The sequence below is a fragment of the Phragmites australis genome, chromosome 5, assembly GCF_958298935.1.
Source record: "Phragmites australis chromosome 5, lpPhrAust1.1, whole genome shotgun sequence".
NCBI classification, from domain to species: domain Eukaryota; kingdom Viridiplantae; phylum Streptophyta; class Magnoliopsida; order Poales; family Poaceae; genus Phragmites; species Phragmites australis.
In genome coordinates, this window is record NC_084925.1 from 5245796 (window position 1) to 5266219 (window position 20424).

At 43.8% G+C, this 20424-nt stretch overlaps 1 protein-coding gene across 1 annotated transcript; it reads left to right on the forward strand.

Moving 5' to 3' along the window:
- Window positions 1–10547: 10547 nt before the first annotated feature.
- LOC133917399 (protein LYK5-like) lies at window positions 10548–12709 on the forward strand. The gene has a single exon (XM_062361298.1). The coding sequence runs from the start codon at window positions 10551–10553 to the stop codon at window positions 12585–12587; it is 2037 nt and encodes a 678-aa protein (XP_062217282.1). The 5' UTR covers window positions 10548–10550; the 3' UTR covers window positions 12588–12709.
- The last annotated feature ends 7715 nt before the right edge of the window (window positions 12710–20424 follow it).

Sequence of the window (20424 nt, forward strand, 5' to 3'; positions counted from 1 at the left end):
TTGAGAGCCTGTCACTTCTTCGTGAGGTACTGTAGCATTGTGTGATTTGGAGTTAAGATCTGGAGGACTAATATGTGAGCATCATGTAGCAAGGGTGAGTGAAACCTTGCTACTGTTGGTACTGTAGCATTTTCAGTGATATTATTTATAGCGGTGCGATAGATATACTTATGGGTGTATAAGTGTGTGATATATATGTGCGGCTACGTCACCTTGTTGTACGATGCCAACTCGTCGAGCACGGGCAGCTTAATTTTGTTGCACGATACGGCGAGGAGCGCACTGAGACGGTCAATCCCGCGACCGGGCCAGCAAGCAATGATGTTCCGTGAAGTGTGGACGGGGAGCGTGAACGCCACTGGACCCTACACTCACGTCGCCGGCGTCATTATTCCGTGTCACGGCTGACCGACCCCGTGGCCATGGACCCGTCGTTTTTGACCGATCGCCGCTCCTCTCTACGTATCGTGCACGTCGTCATTTGCTGCTAGCTTAACTGCGAATCAAGTTTACAAATCCGTTTTATAGTTGAAAACCGGAACTTACCAAATTTCAAAAAAAAAAATATTCAAAATTTCCGAAATTTGTGAATATAAAAACAATCATTCAAAATTCGATGAGAGTACGATCAAATTCACTCAGTTAAATTTGTAAAATTCAGTGAGAATTTGACTGAATCGATCATTTAGTAACCGCTCGAATTCAACCGAAAACCGACCGTATTTTTTTAATTTTCTGCATTGAACGTATTTCAAACGAATTCTTCGAAAACCTTTTGGTTTTCCTGATTTGCTGAGTGCATTTCCCAAAATGCAGTGAAGTTTTTTTTTAAAAAAAATTAGTTCAACCTTGTAAAATCAATAAATAATTCATCCGAACTTCAAATCAAGTGAAACAAATTTTTTTATTCCCTTATAACTATCTAAATGAATTTACTAAATCTAGTTAAATGCATAGTTAATTATTTGATAATAAAAAATATGAAACCAATTTTTTTAGTCTTCTTATATAATCCTATGTCTTTTAAAAATACATGAACTTATAAAATAGTTATGTACCATGCATGATTGTGTAAATGTGTTGTAACTAGATTAATTCATAACTCACTAGTCACACCTCCAAAATTATTGAAACCACTTTTATTAGATTACTTATACTATTCTTTATGTTGGAAAAATAATGGTAGACATGAAATTTTAATTATAGTGTCATTTCTTAACATGTTCACTTTACGCCTGTGAAATTTGTAAAAATTATGGAGAAATTAATAAAACTCTAAATGAAGTGAATCCAATTTTAAAAATCCTCTTAAGATATGATTAAAAAAATGTGTTTATATGTTAATCTTTTACTTAACATGTTGGGCCAAATCATCCTACTCATACAGCTCATTTTAGCATTTTTTTTCTCAAACTTACTCTCCATAAAATATGATGCAAACACCATTACTTTTGAAAAACAAAGTTCACATAAATTCTTAAAATTATCCCTAGTATTTTTAAATTTTTATTGTTTTAATTTAATTTGGAAAATCGGTTGAATTTAGAATACGGTACGGACCGAATTACACGAATATTGTGAATACTGAACGGTTTTCAATGAATTTCCAATCCGTGCTATGATTGCACCTGCATGATCCGTTGAGAAAAGGGGAAATTCAGACTACGCCATGCGTGACTTCCACAAAATACCATCCATAAGCTGCAACTCAGTCTCAGCATACCATTTTCCCCTCTCCCTCCCTATTTCTTTTATTTTTGGCCTAAATTGGCAAGCGCTATGACTGTTTTGCCCCTGCAGTCACATCACACGAATTTTCACTCCATAATGGTTGGATCAAACCAGATAGCAGTTATAACCTATTTTTGCATATGTAATGGTTGAAGAACAATGATGTTTTAACATGCCACAAAATTTTTACATGCGTCAAATAACATGACACAAGCAATTTACCAAGCATCCAGATTACTTTACATGTCCAAGCATATATAAATAGTCCAAAAATTACATCCAATTTGAGAATTCAGGTAATTGTTTGTATCTATCCATCCTAAACACATCAATTCATCCTTGGGCCAACTTCTGAACCGGGATAATCTTACTCATCTTGAGCTGTTGATGTTGGATTCTTCAGCCATGGCCATTGCACTCGAGTCGCCTTCACGTGCATGCCTGGCATTCTCCACAGCCACCCACCGCGCGTCACACTTAGCTAGGCAAGCGTGTCGCCCCACCGTGCCCAGCCGTGGGGGCTTTGCCCCTTCTGCATAGCCGCCAGCGCACGCCCAGCTGCGCTGGTCGGACGCCATGGCCTAGACGTGCTCGTTGTAGTGAGAATGGTCTTATTAGGTCATGATTGTGATTTTGGTGATTAATGATAATATAGTCAATGAGACTAACATGATTATCAAGAATATATGTTAATAGGTCTCATAGATACAATACATGAAGAAGTCACCGCAGCCAGGACAAAATTGGACTGAATTGGAGAAATCCCAGAAAGATTTGCCTCACCGGATGGTCTGGTGCTCTGGGTGTCGAACTCACCGGAGTATATTTAATAAAAGTGAGAGAGGCCTGAAGATCTCACTGGAAGGTCTGGTTATTAGAGCAGGTACACATCAGAGCATTTTGTCCAGAGAAGGTTGCAGCAATTGAAGTTAATTATTAAAGCACCGGATAGTCCGGTGATCAATATGTTGCACACACCGGACAAATGAACAGTGTAAATGGACAAAAGGAGGTCAACACACTGGAAGGTCTGGTGTATGTGTTGTACACACCGGAGCCTTAACACCCGACTAATTTACACAGGGTGCCAAGTGTTGAAGAATGAAGTTCAAGGTACCGGATGATCAGGTGATGAATCTGTGTACACTAGAGCATTATTTCCAGAGAGGGTTGCATTGTATCGGTTGGCTGAAGTCAACTCACCGGATAGTACGGTGATGAAGTGATGTGCACCGGATGCTAACATCGGAGTAATTTACACAGAGAAGAAGGAAAGGCTCGGATAACTCAGGATAACTCACCGGATAGTCCGGTGATAGGGATGAAGTATACAACGGAGTGCTTGGTGTTCACAGAGGCTTGAGTGAGGTTCTAACGGCTAGTTTGTGAGAGTGTACTCACCGGATGATATTATGTTAGTACTATTGTTCTTACCGGATCATCCGTGTTAACAACTATTCTGAGTCATTGGGTTAACGGCTAGTGCACGGGTTTGAGACTATAAATACACCTTGACTCAGTCATTTGAAGGAGTGGCATGCTGTTGGAGTTTAGAGGAAGCTCATACACACTTAAGAAGATATCTAAGCCATCAAAGTGTTTAATGTGATTATCCAAGGTGATTAAACATAAGATTAATGAGTGATTAGTGCTTATAGGCCTAGAGAGACTGTTGCTAGGTGATTGCTGCCTAGAGAGTGGATGAGGGAGTGATCCAACCTTGTACTAAGTGGTACGCTAGCACCTTAGAGTCTTGGTGGCTCGCTAGCAAGCTTGTTGACCATCCGACTTAGTGTGGAGCGGCGGCAAGACGATTGTGTGGGGACGCGGAAACCCTTGCCTTGGTGGCTTAAGCTCCGAAGTGATCACGACGGCAAGGAACTAAAAGAGAGGCTAGAGATGAGACCTTACCTTGGTGGCTTAGTGGCTCATTCGGGTGGAGGTCTTGTCTTTGTGATTTGGTGGTTAAAGAGTCGTGACCAGGTGCCGACTAGGAGCATATACTTTGTGGAGCTCCAACATGGATTAGGGTTGGTATTCATGCTATCGATACCATGAGAAAAAAATTCATTGTGCCGAGTTTGCTCTATCTAACTTATTTACGTTTTCGCATTTACATTTTTGCAATTTATCTTCTTAGATAGGTTGCAAGCGCTTTGGTAGAGTAAACACATTACATAAACCTAGAACACATCTAGATAGAATTTGATACAGATTTATCTTGTGTTATTTTTGGAGCCGAAATAGATCTAAGTGTCTTAATTCACCCCATCTTAGGACATCACTAATCTCTTCAATTGGTATCAGAGCTAGGGCTCACATCTAACTTTACAATTTGTGCTAGAGCTTCACACCTTTCATAAGGTTTTGTCAATTTAAGTTGCATTTGAGCCTTAGTTTTATTGTGATACGTTAGGCTTACCACCTAGTGAGTTGTGACGTTCGGGGTTGAGATGGATTCCTATAGTGCTCCAGTTTTCGATGGCACAAACTTTTCTTGGTGGAAAATTCTAATGACTTGTTATTTGCAAGCTCGAGAATTGGATATTTGAAGAGCCACCGAGGATGGGATGAGATCTCGCATCACCAACAAGGAGTAGAAGATCAAGAACAATAGGGAGACAAGGGGAAGAGCCAAGGTATTCACAAGCATATGAAAATGGGTGAGCGATGATGAAGAGTCAAGCTTAAGTGATGAAAGCTTTATCATCCTCCCCTCCAAGAAAAGTTCTTCCTCAAGGTCGTTATCACACAAGTCGTCATTGCGTAAGTCATCACTCAAGTGTTTCATGGCCAAATATATGGATAGCGATGTAAGTGATGATGAATCCGATAAAGATTCTCTCTCCTATGATGGACTTTTTTATTTGATTATTGAGTACCAAAGGGTTCTTAAGAAACAATCAAAAGAGCTTAAGAAATGCAAAGCACTTAATGACATTCATGCTACATTTGTTTCTAATTATGAATAATTATTGTGCAAATTTAATTTGCTAAACAAGGAGCATGGAGAGCTTAAAGCTAAATTTGAGTGCATTAAATCTCAAACTAAGGTCCCTTTGAAGCAATCTATCTCTCTATTTAATTTCAATTCTAAGGTAGATGCTTCTACTTCTTATGATGATTTAATTGCTTTATCTAGCTCACCCCCTTCAATGAGAAATACATTAAGAATATTTTTATAGAATCATCTAACAACCTCATTGCATAAGAGAATGATGAGTTTAAGCAAGAAGTGAAGAAGCTCAAGTAGGACTTAACGAGTTTAAAGGGCAAAGGACATGTCTAACCTCCTCAAGATAATCGTGATTTCATGGTGAAGAAGCTTACGAAGAGGTTCACTGTGACATGCTTTAAATACCATCAAAAAGTCTAGAAGTCCTTCCAATGCAAACAAGTAAAGAAGGAGACCAAGGAGAAGAAGAAGAAGATGATGAACCTCTCCAATAAGATCTCTAACCTCTACACCAAGCCCAGTTACAAGATCAAGATCAAGAGCAACCACTATAAGCTCAATAAGAAGGACAATAGTAAGGTGGTTGCACACATAGTTGGAAGAACGGATTGGAGGTGGAACCAACCCATTTAGGTGTCCAAGAAAGTCATCACCAACATGAAGGGGCCCTAATCGGTTTGGGTTTCAAAGAAGACTTAAAACCTAAAGGGTCTATGTAGATTTGGAGACTTGGTTCACAAGATAAAGTGAAGGTTCAAACAAAGAATCCAAATCTACAAGAATGAGTACATTGATGAAGATTATGATCATCACATACCTAAATCCACATCCAAAGGTAAAAGAGGAAAATGGTAACTAGACTTATGTTCATACATTTTTTTTTTTAGCTTATTTGCCTCATCTAAGATTGTATATGCTTATTTTAATTTATTGTAATATCTATTGTAGGTTTTCATATGATACGTTACTTGTGTTTATCTCTAATCTATGAGCAACCTAAATAGTTTATTAGTTATGGGTTCTTTACATGGCACTAATTTTTATAATTAGTATCTTTCATATATCATGATCCAATCTATTGGTTAAATCCCTATTATTATCAATAATAAGTGCATATATCTCACAAGTATTCAACACTTGTATGCACCCTTTTAGGGGAGTATATCCTATAGGTTGTGATTTTAAGACTGACATGTGTTTCTAGTGACATCATTTGTAGTCTCTAGTCTCATGGAGCAATCAAAATATCCCCGGAGGTATGTAATGCTTAAATGTTTCAATTGTTATCATTGTCAAATCTTTTATTCATTTAAGCTACCTCCATACATAATATAGCTTAAACTTTTTATGTTGACATATTATCTAGTTGTGCATATATTTCTTTCTCATTGTATATATGCACACATATAGGAGGAGTTTAGACTATATTATGTGAGTTTCATTATGATCCATGTACTTTTATAACCTACAATTGGTATCATTCATTTATAGTGATATCCATATAATTGGTATCCTTTTATTGGATCATGATTTATGAATCACTCTCCTATGTACTCTAATATTTTTTCTTTGAGTTCAACATGTATTTATAGTCTTTTTTGGGGATTATTGATAAAGGGGGAGAGTTTTGATGACCAAAGCAAGATGCCAGTTTGCAAGATGAACAATATGGAGGAGATTGTAGCAACTAGCAAGATGTCTAGGAATGCCGAAGTCGACAAATGGGGAGAAGAAAATATGCTAGGCGTCTAGATTGACAAAAGAGAAGCTCTTATATAGGTCGTTCAAAGGAGATAGTGGCAATAAAGAAATGGAGAGCCACAACAAAGAGGGACTAAGTGGTAAGAATATACATCCAAACAACGTGGTAAGACTTTGTAATCGCTTATGATCTTTATATTTGGTATCATTTATTATTTGCCATTTCCTTTGGTTGTGTTGTCATCAATTACCAAAAAGGGGAGATTATAGAGAAAATGGTCTCATTATGCCATGATTGTGATTTTGGTTATTAATAACAATATAGTCAATGAGACTAACATGATTGTTAAGAATATATATTAGTAGGTCTTATGGATTCAATACATGAAAAAGCCACCGTAGTCAGGACAAAGTTAGACTGAATTGGAGAAATCCTAAGAACATTTACCTTACCGGATGTTCTAGTGCTCTGGGTGTTGAACTCACGGGGAGCATATTTGACAAAGAGGAGAGAGGCCTAAAGACCTCACTGGATGGTCCGGTGATCAGAGAAGATACACACCATAGCATTTTGTCTAGAGAAAGTTGCAGCCATTGAAGATGAAGATCAAAGCACCGGATGGTCTGATGATCAATGTGTTGCACACACCGGATAATGAACAGTGCAAGTGGACAGAAGGAGGTCAACACACTAGAAGGTCGGATGTATGTGTTGTACACACCAGAGGCATAACACCAGACTAATTTACACATGGTGCTAAGTGTTGAAGAACGAAGTTCAAGACACCAGTGGTCTGGTGATGAATGCTATGTACACCAGAGCATTATTTCTAGAGAGGGTTGCATTGACTCGGTTGGCTGATATCAACTACTGGATAGTCCGGTGATGAAGTGATGTGCACCGGATGCTAACACCAGAGCAATTTACATAGAGAAGAAGGAAATGCTTGGATGGCTTAGGATAACTCACCGGATAGTCCAGTGATGGAGATGAAATATACACCGGAGTGTCCGGTGTCCAAAGAGGCTTGAGTGGGGTCCAACAGCTAGTTTGTGAGAGTATACTCACTAGATGATCCGGTGTTAGTACTATTATTCCCACCGGATCATCCGGTGTTAACAACTTTTCTGAGCCATTGGGTTAATGGCTAGTTCGTAGATTTGAGGCTATAAATACCCCTCCACTTAGTCATTTGAAGGGTGGTGTCGGTGAATCAGGAACCAGGGGTCCCCGAATCCTGAGACCAGGTCAGCAATCCGCCACGTGGCGCCCTTCCGCGGGTATCATCTCTGCGGGGTACGAAAAGACTAAGTCCCGGGAGGGGGTGCTTGGGGCCATGAACAGTGGCCCCCGAGTGCCCAAGTTCCCCGATGATCTGCGAAGACCAAGTGTCAGGAAGGGAGTGCTCGGGGTCATGAACAGTGGCCCCCGAGCACCCGAGTACCCCGAGGACTCAAGGAAGGTAGTTCCGGGAGAGAGTGCTCGGGGCTGCGAACAGCGGCCACCGAGCACTCGGTTCCCCGAGGATCCGAACAGTCGATTCCGGGAGAGAGTGCTCGGGGCCGTGAACAGTGGCCCTGAGCACTCGATTCCCCGAGGACCAAGAGAGCGCGTTTCCAAGAGAGAGTGCTCGGGGATGTGAACAGTGACCCCCGAGCACTCGGTTCCCCGATGGCCCAAGAAGTCCTTCGCCGGTGGCCCTCACAGGGGTTCAGCGGTGAGGTGTCAGCCAGTGAAAGGCCCGATGCCGCATTTAAGAGGGCGCGTGGCCTGTCACATCCAACTGCTCCTGCCACGCTCGGTGTTAGTCCCTGCCACATCCTGGCAGGAGGATGTGGGGACATTTAATGCACGGGTCCCATCCCGCGTCATCCGGCGTGCCTCGGGATAGCATCGCGAGGCCCAAGGCGCCCCGCCTACCACCCTGCTGTGTTAGGCGAGCAAGACGGGGCGGGCACGCCGGGCTACTCTGTCGCTGCCCGGTGGGCCCTCTCCACGGCGCCCGTTGCCAACGCCATCATGACGACCAAGACAGGGCGAGGGGCGCGTTTTCAACCCCTCATCACTTCGCGCAGCAGCACATGATGACTGCCTTTCCATTTATGGCGCCTTGGAACTCGTGTCCTCCCTTTCGGGGCATGCTACCGCCGGCGAGTATTTAAGAGAGCCGGCGAGCACGGACAAAAGGAGACTATGATACACATTCTCAGAGGCTGAAGAATCCAGAGTGAAGACAGAAGAACACCTCAGTACAAGCACAGAAGCTGAGACCACCGAAGAACAAGGAGCCCGAAGCTCTAGGATAGACAAACATTCTTGTAACCAGCAACATCTCTGAGGGACATTCCCGGGCATTTATAGCATCCACACAGGAGTAGGGTATTACGCTCAGTGCGGCCCGAACCTGTCTAAAAATCCCTCCAGTGCATTTACTGCATTCTGCATTAGATCATTCCATCCCCCTGCCATCGCATTTACACCCATTTATTTCTCCCGCAAACATATTCAGAATCATCCCCTCGGCCGAATCTCAAAAAAGGGTCCCTCCGAATCCCTGCGATAGGAGTTCACCCTCCGACAAGTGGTATGCTACTGGAGTCTAGAGGAAGCTCATAGACACTTACGAAGACTTCCAAAGCCTCAAAGTGATTAATGTGATTATCCAAGGTGACTAAACATAAGATTAGTGAGTGATTAATGCTTATAGGCTTAGAGAGAGTATTGCTAGGTGATTGCTGCCTAGAGAGTGGATGAAGGAGTACCTTGTACCAAGTGGTACGCTGGCACATTGGAGTCTTGGTGACTCACCGGTAAGTTTGTTGACCCTTCGACTTGGTGTGGGGGACGCAGAGACCCTTACCTTGGTGGCTCAAGCTCCGAAGTGATCACAGCGGCAAGAAACCGAAATAGAGGCTAGTGGTGAGACCTTACCTTGGTGGCTTGGTGGCTCATCCGGGTGAAGATCTTATCTTTGTGACTTAGTGGCTCAAGAGCCGTGAACGGGTGTCGACCGAGAGCATATTCTTTATGGAGCTCTAACATAGACTAGGGTTAACATTTATGCCATTGAAACACGGAAAAAAATTCATTATGCCGAATTTACTCTCTCTACCTTATTTATGTTCCTGCACTTACATTCTTACAATTTACCTTCTTAGATATATTGCAAACACTTTGATCGGTAGATTAGACATACTAGATAAACATAAAATACATCTAGATAGAATTTGATATAGTTTATCCTGTATTATTTTTAAAACCGAAATAATTCTAAATATCACAATTCATCTTTTCTTAAAACGTTGCCGATGCCTTCACCCACCGCTGCCGGTCTAGGATTAGGGTGGCCGAGGTGTGCTTCTGTGTTGAGTGCGTGCATCTGGGTCATAGAGCATATGTGTGTTGTGTGCACTGTAGAGAAGGGGCAAAACGATCTCAGCGCATGCCAATTTAGGCTAAAAATAAAAGAAATAGAGAGTGAGAGAGGAATGGTGTGCTGAGACTGAGTTGCAGCTTATGGATGGCATTCTGTGGACGTTGCACTCCTCCATGGCGTTTTGTGGATTGCCTCACCAACGGATGGCGAGAAATAGCTGAAATTTTTGTTCATCCAAAATTGCAATATATGAGTATGTACATATGATGATGTAAGAGTCTAAGTGTATCCATAAGTTATTCTAGTGCTTTAAAAAATAGCAATGTAAAATAAAAAGGATATGCCGAGCAGGTGAGACTCTGATTTGAAGTTTAGTACGGAAGAGAAAAAATCAATAGGCTATAGATCGAATGGGCTATTAAGATTGTTTATTTATATTAAGATTTATATTATATATTCAAAAATTATAAAGTAAATAAGAGTACCAACATATTAATAAATATTATGTAAGATGAATAATAAGACAGAAATAACGTTTGTGTCCATACTTTTTCTTTCTTTCATAGAGTCTGATTAGTCATCCAATCCTATGTCCTTTTTGTGACCAACAGATGGTACCACCACATCACATCAGTTAGCTTGAAAAGCACGAAAGGGTTGACCTCCTCAGGTGAGTCCAGTCCAGTGCAGCTCCAGCTTGACTGCTTGACTCCGCCCCTCACCGCCGCGCTCCTCAAATACCCAACCCGCCGCCCCGTCCCTGCAGGAATACCCAAAGCAAACAAATGGCTCCACCTCCTCCGCACCAAGGAGGGGTGCTCCCCGCAGTGGCGCTCGCGCTCCTCCTCCTCACCGTCGCGGCGCGGGCGCAGCAGGAGTACGAGGCCAACAAGCAGGACGCCTGCTACGCCGCCAATGGCAGCTCCGTCCTCGGCTACACCTGCAACGCCACCTCCGCGCCGCCTCCCTGCGACGCCTTCCTCGTCTTCCGCTCCTACCCGCCGCTCTACGCCTCCCCGGTCTCCATCTCCTACCTCCTCAACTCCTCCGTCTCTGCCGTCGCCGCCGCCAACGCCGTGCCGACGGTGTCCCCACTCGCCGCCTTCAGCCTCGTCCTCGCGCCGGTCCCCTGCGCCTGCACCCCCGGCGGGTACTACCAGCACAACGCCTCCTACACCATCCAGTTCCTCGGCGAGACCTACTTCATCATCGCCAACATCACCTACCAGGGCCTCACCACTTGCCAGGCGCTCATTGCCCAGAACCCCCGGCTCGACAGCCGCGGCCTAGTCTCCGGGCACATCCTCACCGTGCCGCTCCGGTGCGCGTGCCCCTCGCCCGCTCAGGCCGCCGCGGGGGTCAAGCACCTGCTCTCCTACCTCGTCATGTGGGGCGACGACGTCACCGCCATCGCCGCGAGGTTCCGGGTTGACGCGCAGGCGGTGCTCGACGCCAACAGCCTTGCTAAGGATGACATCATATACCCCTTCACCACGCTGCTCATCCCGCTCAAGGCCGCGCCCACGGCGGACATGCTCGCCTCCCCGGCGCCGCCCCCTGCGCCGACTCCGCCGCAGGCCCCGCCGGCGCAGTCGGGTGGTTCGGGAGCCGGTAGGTGGGTTGCCGTTGGGGTTGGTGCTGGTTGCGGCGCTCTTGCGTTGGCCGCCGTTCTCGGCCTGCTCTTCTTACGCGCCCGGCGGCGCCGGCGGCGCGGGAATGGGGAAAGCGACCGTCCGCGGAAGGTGGTCATCGATGTGTCCGCGTCGGCGGATTACGGTGCCCTGGCGTCGGGGAAGCAGACCACCACCACCACGACCTCCTCGTCCTCGTGGTGGACGAGCCCGCTGGTGGCCAGCGACGTGCGCGGTGCCGTGGAGTCGCTGACGGTGTACAAGTACTCGGAGCTGGAGAAGGCCACCGCGGGGTTCTCGGAGGAGCGGAGGGTGACGGGCACGTCGGTGTACCGGGCCGTCATCAACGGCGACGCGGCGGCGGTGAAGCGGGTGTCCGGCGACGTGAGTGGCGAGGTCGGCATCCTGAATCGCGTGAACCACTCCTGCCTCGTCCGCCTGTCGGGCCTCTGCGTCCACCGCGGCGACACCTACCTCGTCTTCGAGTTCGCGGAGAACGGTGCGCTCAGCGACTGGCTCCACGGCGGCGGCGGCGGCAACACCCCACGGTGGAGGCAGCGCGTGCAGGTGGCGTTCGACGTCTCCGACGGGCTTAACTACCTCCACAACTACACTAACCCGCCATGCGTTCACAAGAACCTCAAGAGCAGCAACGTCCTCCTCGACGCCGACTTCCGCGCCAAGGTGTCGAGCTTCGGGCTGGCGCGGGCGGTCACCGCGGCCGACGGCGGCGCGCAGCTCACACGCCACGTCGTGGGCACGCAGGGGTACCTGGCGCCCGAGTACCTCGAGCACGGCCTCATCACGCCCAAGCTCGACGTGTTCGCCTTCGGGGTCATCCTGCTGGAGCTGCTGTCCGGGAAGGAGGCGGCGTTCGCGGATGATGGCGGCAACAAGGGGGAGGAGGAGACGCTTCTGTGGGAGTCCGCGGAGGAGAGGCTGGTGGCGGACGGCGAGGACGTCGACCGGGTCAAGGTGCGCGCGTTCATGGACCCGCGGCTGCACGGGGACTACCCGCTTGACCTCGCGCTCGCCATGGCGGCGTTGGCGCTGCGGTGCGTGGCGAAGGAGCCCCGGGCACGGCCGTCCATGGACGAGGTGTTCGTCTCGCTCTCGGCGGTGTACAATTCGACTCTGGATTTGGATCCATCGGATTACGGCAACTCCGGGTCTTCGATTGTTGGGAGGTAGTAGCAATTAGCCAGGAAAGATCGCATTTTTCAAAGGAAGATGAACAAGATGTGGAGAATCGGGGATCGACCTATGTTATAGTACTATCCGATCACTTACACAACTGATGCTGGAAACATTCTTATCCGAGCGGCAATATCAGCTTTGCTATACTAGTGAGAACGAAGAAATGTATCATTCATTTCATCATTTGCATCACATTTTCCCAGAGAAGAGTAAATCATTTGCTACCCGCGAAAAGGAAAATCTTTGCGGAATATTTCGGGCATCTGTACTGCTGTTGAGAGTTTGGAATACATAATTTATACGAACCATCGATTCAAAATGCCACTTCAGTGACTCTTGAGTCGAACATATCCTCACTTTGCTGTCACCCCAACAACGTATACCATTGGTCAGATGAACACAACGACTGTTTTCGCTTCAAAAGAAGAAGAGAACCCAAAAGGAAATGATCACTGTGAGTAAAGAAGCTTTATTAAGGTTTGTCAGGCTATTTCTGGTTTCTACTTCTGTCAGAAGCACAAATAAATGGATTTGCTAAAAAGTAGTTTCTGAAGAAGCTAGAAGACTGGTTATGAGGAAATGAACTAAAAGCTGAGAAGGTAGTTGAGAGTAGCTTTTCTGAGAAGTAGTGTTCTGAAAAGCCAAAAAATTATTATAAAATCTAACAGCTAAAATCCAAAAGCAGCTTTTTAGAAAAGACAAAAGCACAGCTTTTCAGAGAAGCCGGAAGCAGAAACCTAAACAAACATACCTAATTCGTTTTCAAACGGAACACCTCTCAATTTGCAAGTGGCAATAGTGGTGAGAGGGAACAAGGAAGAAAGTAAGGAGTCCCTGGCATGCTTCCTGTGCCCTTTTCAACAATCAGGAGGTGACAGTGCTCTCAAACATTCAGCTAATCTTTCAGTAAGGACTACGGGTGTGTTTGTTTGTGCTGCTTCTAGCTAAGAAGCAGCACGAGCTGGAGCCGATGAGTTCTGATAAAGCAACTGGAGCTGGTGAGTCCTGATTTGCTGTTTGGAAAGGAAGTTTTGGATAGCTGGTAACCATATGGCTTGATGTGAATGACTGAAATACCCCTATGTGCTGCAAATTTTGTTCAAGTGTTGTTTGTGCCGATTTAAGTGCAAAGAACATGTTTAAGAGCATTGTAAGCGTAAATACCATTTTTAATAGCCAATTTAGCACAAATTACTTGTTATTAATCAAATTTAAATGAAATTGCATGAATTAACTGTATAAATTGCATATTTTGACTAGATTTTACATAGATAAGACATTTCAATAAGAAAATATTATAATTTCTGACTTTCTGTGCACTATAATCATCAGAGATGTGGAACTGAGCACATTGACTAGCGAGACACTAGCAACACAGAAATGCAACCCCAACCATAGGCAATATAGGAATGTATCAGCTGCTCTCTAGACGAGTGGGACTGCGGGAATGATACTACAACCCCACTTCTCAAGGAACCGAATTTCAGGGATTAAAAACAAAGGGGCATAAAGGAACGAACAAAAGAGCAAACACTCCAAATAGAGACATCCGCCTCAGAGCAAACTAAAGATACCATACATGATTGGAACATAAGGCTGTTGACAAACGATACCATACATGCAAAATTAAAGATATAAGTTCATCATGTCGACATATTACATCATAGTTACACCAAAATATATAGCTACACATCATTCAAAAGTATTATATCGTTCTCTTGTCTAACTATTGCAAGGTTTCTATCCTCTTGCAACCATCAAAGCATTAGCAATATTTTCATGAGTCGTATTCATATCTTCATCACCATCCCTAACATAACTTCCTCAGATGTGTTGATCACATGACCTAGAGGAATGTAGTCCTCGTCACGATCACATCTAGCGAAGTAACGATCAAACAATGCACGATCCCTAATAAAGTTATGCAATGCCATACATGCAAATGATAATCCTTGTTTGCTTCTCTATTGGGTAGCTAGGCACATTCCGTAAAATGCGCCATTTCTACTTCAACACACCAAAGGACCGCTCGATGACATTTCGGAGTGACGAATGAGTATGATTGAATATCTCTTTTTTACCACTAGGAGCTCAGCCTTGTCGGAACTCCGGTAGATGGTACTTTTGGCCTCTATAAGGTGCTAGATATCTAGTCTGATTGGGGTAACCTGAATCAACAAGATAATATTTTTCTAAATAATACATATGTTAGTGAAATAGAAGACAAACAATATTGTAAATTTAGTTGCGCACAAGCAAAAAATTCACCTGGTGGAGGATGAGGAAACTTTCTTTGTATTTGTCCAAGGTATCTTTAAATATTCTTGTATCATGTGCCGAACCTAGCCATCTAACTACTGTGGATGTGAATCTCGTATCGAAGTCACATACAACCATAACATTCTGTGTTGCAAACCCATGACGACCAACATGGTTAACTATCTCATCACTTGGCACAACAATTGATATGTGTGTCCCATCAATATCACCTATGCAATTGTTGAAGTGAGGACAAAATCTAGAATCTTGGAGTCTCTTATGCATAGTTGTGAATTGAGGATCAATTAATTTAATGATGTCTGTAGCTAATAAATTCAAACATACCAATACTTTTCTGAACTTTCTCTTGATTGTTTTAGTAGACCTATGAAACTGATTTTGAACTTGACTCACTGACCGGGGGGGGGGGGGGGGGGGGGCGAGCGGGGCACCAACAATCCACAGAAACATCGCAAGAGCCTCTTTAGAACACATGTCCCTTGTTGCTTTCAACCCATATTTGAGTACCAAAGTATCATGCAATATATCAAATCAAGGTCTATGCATTATGAACATTTTGTAACAATCCTTTGAAGAGATCAAACAATCAAAGACCCACTGTTGTCTAGTATATCGTGGCTCCTTCCTCTCTTTTTTTATAAGGTACTTCTCACTATATGTGAGAGCAATAAAAGCAGCATACATGTATTGTTGACTTTTCTTCTTTCTTAACCTCCTCTTTTTTATAGCAGGATCATTATCATCACTTCAGCAAATGTTAGCATCACTATCAGTTATTGTGCTCGTCTAGAAACAGAAATAGGACAAATTTAGAACAACAATAAAGAAGTTTAGAACAATAAATAGAAAGTGGACAAGTTTTGAACAATAATGCAAATAATTAGCAATCCAAACATAAGATTTAAGTTGCATTATATGGGTCTCGTCAATATAAAATAAATAGAATCTCAAACATGAACATAGAGTTTAGAACAATTATTAAGGATACAAATAATGAGACATAAGGATACAAATAAAGAGACATCTAATGTCTTCTCCTATCCTCGTACCATCTTTTGAGCCAATTGAGCCTCCCTTCCTTTGTCTTCATAGCATAAAAAAAGCATCAATTTTCAAGTTTACCAAACATCTCTGTAGCGATGTAGTATTCGTCGCTTGTTTCGGTAGCCCCACATTTCACAACCTCTTGCATGATGGCCTCAGTATCATTAGCCAAGGAAACATTTAGCTCTTTTTAAGTTTTACTGAATATTGTTGTACCATCCACTCAATTGCTACTTTAGTTAATCTCAGTTAAAAAAATTATCAGTTTATCCACCTTTCTTTCACCCAACTCATTACATTCATCAGAAGAACAGAACCAATGAGAGTTAATCCTTACTGATTCTGCATGTCGCAACAATGGAAGGAATCCTGACGTGCCGTCTCCAGTAAAGAGGATTCGAGTTGTGTTATTATTCATGTGTCATATAATCACTTATACAATGGATGCTGTAAACAACCTCATTGGAGCTGTAGTACCAGCTTGTCATTTTGTTAAGAACTAACTATGAAACGTACCGTTCATTTTCTCATTACTATTCCATTGTTCCAGAGAAGAATAAATCATCTGCCAAACATTTTGGGCTTCTATACTCCTGTTGATCATTAGGAATTTATCAATTAGCACAACTATTGATGATGGATAAAGTTGATTATGCAAATACTTATTTAAAGTAGAGATACCTAATCATCAATTGTACGTATTGAAGAGAAGGATACAAGATTTTATATAGGTTCAAATCTCTCTTAGGACAATAGTCATATGTCATGTTCTGTCTTGAATAATCCCAAAAAGATAATTACAATAGGAGTGTGTCTAGATCCAATCATAAGGATCTCGGAGAATTCTCTCATGTTTTAAATCCTACAGCCCTTGTCAGATGAATATAGTCATGGCTCGAATCTTTTTGTGGATCTTAATGGGTTGTTTCTATTTCTATCCGACTAAGCTTATTTCGTATTGCTTGTCCGTCTTCTGGCTTATCATGTTCCTCCTTCTGGATGCATCTCCTCTGCTTCTTATATAGTTGGGTTAGGAAGGCATACCGTACTTGGAGTATCTGAGTGTAACATTTCTGTATTATATTACTTCTAAATATCTGAATGACTCCTTCCTAATCCGAGAATGATTTTTGTGTACAAAATGATGAACTGCTTGAAATATTAGAACATGCCTTATTTACCTCTAGGCGATTATAAAACCTACCTATAAAATGAAGGACACATGTACAGTAGTGATCTATCTTAAAGATATACTGTATTTCTAGTAAATCCTTAATTATCAATCATTAAATTCTCATCAACAACCCATCCACTCAATTGTGTAAACAAGAGGGATTGGCATAATGCAATAGATTGATGCTGAGCATCGAGGGTAGTTTATAGAGAGTAGAAGGCTTGGAGGAGCAGTCTCTTCTAAAGACAAAGTAGGCATCACGGGGTTATAAATCATAAACTACCAAATATAAAGATATACCAATATAATCTAATATCCCCCTTTGCAATTGTAGCACAGTGTCTCAGATGGTGAGACTGGAGAGAAAACTAAAGGTAGGAAGCCGATGGGATGACATCACCCCATAGTCGTAATAGGAGCGTTTGCGTCGTAGACGCTATGACTGGAGTGAAAATCGACGAGTTGCTCAAGGGCTGATAGCCCTTTGTGCCTATGTCAAGGCAGCTGAGAGTGAGTGGCGTGGTGCAGCCATGGTCGATATAGCCGAAGTTGGGGTTGACGTTGATGAGGTAACCACACGATGGCACCATGGAGTAGGGGACACAAGGATGCAGCATGGATGAAGACAGTGGCTCGATCAAGGTAATTTTTTGGGAGAGAGTTGATGCCGAAGGCGATATTATCAAAGCCGCCGAAGACCAGGCACCCCACTGGGTTTGCCAAGCTTGGGGACAAACACACACATCGGTGTTGCTAGTACCAGACATGCAAAGAAGGGGACCATCACAAAACATAAGTTGTTGTTGGATGTACTAGAAGAGAAGGCCTCCAAGATGGTTGCAGGACATAGAGAGGTGAAGAGGTATGTGCTAGTGTAGCCCGTGGTTATTAGAGTAGACGAAGTGTAGTTGGAAAGAGACTGTAACTCTAGCGGTGAGGTTTTGGTGGACGGAGACTGAAGGTGTGGTGGAATCAGTGGCCTGAAGTGGTGACACTGATAGCATGGAGAAGCGCAGTGGCAGTGCTCAAAGTAGGTGAAGAAGAACCCCAACATTGTGACAAAGACCAACACAAATAATGGTGGCAGTGGCAGTGCCGCTCATGAGTTGATGCAGCATTGAGATCCATCAATGGTAGTGCTGTTCCTAGGATGGTGATACTGCAGTCAAGTTGTATTGACCATGGGCGATGACGTTGCAGCACGAAGGGGCAACACAACAACAACCTTGGTGTTCGGTGAAGTAACGCGCCATCTCATGGACGAACGTCCTAGGAGGGGTTGTGCATGTCATATCCGTTCGCTTGATTGACTCATCAAACTGAGGGGCGCAATATGTGATGGGCGTGGATAATGCCTCACAAATTGGATTTGGTGCCAGTGTTGTTAGAAAAAACCTGATCGGTGGTGGCGATGACGAACCAACATGGACATCATGCGGATGAGGGTAGTCGGGTAGCACCGCGTGTAGGCGTCCCTTGAGCTGCACACACAACCTTGCCCCATGGTTGGAGATGAGGTGTCGACTAGTGTAGAGTCAAATGCCAATGTTGGATGAGTGGTGCGTGAGGACGATGATGGATGGGCAACGCCAACCACTTTATAATCTAAAAAACAAAAAAAAAATGCCAATTAACGAGAGACAAAAATCGATCAAAGTGACCAAAAATAGACTCTCTTGGCAGCTGATCAACACAATCGGTTATGTAAACCCTAACTATGGGTTGTGCAACCCCTTGGTTGAGATCATGGAGACTGATGCCCCCCCCAGGATGGGGTGGCGGAAGCTTGTGGTGGAGGCTAGAACCCAAACCATTCTGATACCATGTAGAAAGAAGATGTCAATATGGTATAAGAGATAGACGATTCAAACTTGAAACCTTTGGCTTTGATACCATGTAAATAAGAGAAATTGACGTAATGCGCTAGATTGATACTTCACCTCAAGGATGGTTTATATAGAGTACAAGGTGACGATGAATATAGGATAGTTACCATATTTGAACACCCTAGGATTTTCCGTAACTCTCGAGCATATCACTATCTTTGAGAGAGGGATCCTTCGATGAAAGGAAATTACCTATAGGTACCCAGGGGATCCCATAAATAGTGAAGTTCATCTCCAAAAATGAAAAGAAAGACTCCAGAGGACGTACGGTGCCCCCTATATATACGAAGCCTAGGGACCTTGCAGAGAAGAAGTGAAGACAAGTCGAACAAAGCCAAGAGAAGTTGAAGGAGTCACCAAAACCTTTCGACAAACTAGAAGACACACGAAGCCGAGTAAGGAAATCGCCGACTAGGTTTAGATCATCTAGGCTAGCTACGTACCCTTGTAACCGGCTCAAATCAATACTAGACAAACTGACGCTGGGTTATTATCCTCAAGGAGGCTTGAACCTGTATAAAAACCCATGTTTCCCCTTATGATTCATCTACTCAGAGCATCTCCTAATTCTTCAACAAGTTTGTTACATCGTTGGTTCACAAATTGTCGACAGCTTGCGCCATCCATAGGGATCATGACAATAGGCGTTGAAGAGTCTACATAGAACATATTGTCGGTGTCACCCAAGCCTTCGCCAAGAGCCATTTTCTGGATCAGGAGTTCTACAACAACTTTACTCCTCTTCCTGGCAAGGTGGTGATCGATCGGGTGAATTCTGACGATGAACTTTCCGACGATGATTCTAGCGATGAGGTAAGTCACTTTATGAATCAATGCGCCAAGGATTATGGCATCGAGATTGAACCACTCGGCTGCCAACACAGCCGTGAATGCCCTATTCATCATAAGCTAGGATCTTCCCTCGTAATTTTTGACAACATGGTTTGTCAAGACACATATCCTGAGCAATCTAATGAAAAAATCATGATGGATCTGCAATTAAGCTGGTTATGCAAGCCTTACACGACATAGTACTTGGATCTTCGACCACTCCCATCGGTTAGATATCGCTCCCTGTTACCTTCGGGAAGCATGACAACTTCCATACGAAAAAGATTTTGTTCAACGTGGTCAACTTCGAGATGGAATACAACACTGTCTTGGAAAGACCTACTCTTGCCATGTTTATGGTAGCCACACATTATGCTTATCAATGCGTGAAGATCCTGAAACCCAAAGGGGTCATCGTTATCTGGGTTTGCCCCAAGGCATGTTTCCATTGCGACAAGTAGAGTCTCGACATGACATCTCAACACCAACCAAGAAATGAATCTAAGAGTTCAAGTATCAAGGTGAACAAGAAGCCTCAGTCGTAACCACGACCACAACGCCTCAAGACGCAAAGCGAGAAGCTCCGAGGCTAGGTTTAACGACTAGTTCAGAACCC

What these genes read in the sequence shown, in the direction of transcription:
- LOC133917399 (XM_062361298.1), top strand. Translation starts at nt 10,551, where the DNA reads ATGGCTCCACCTCCTCCGCACCAAGGAGGGGTGCTCCCCGCAGTGGCG.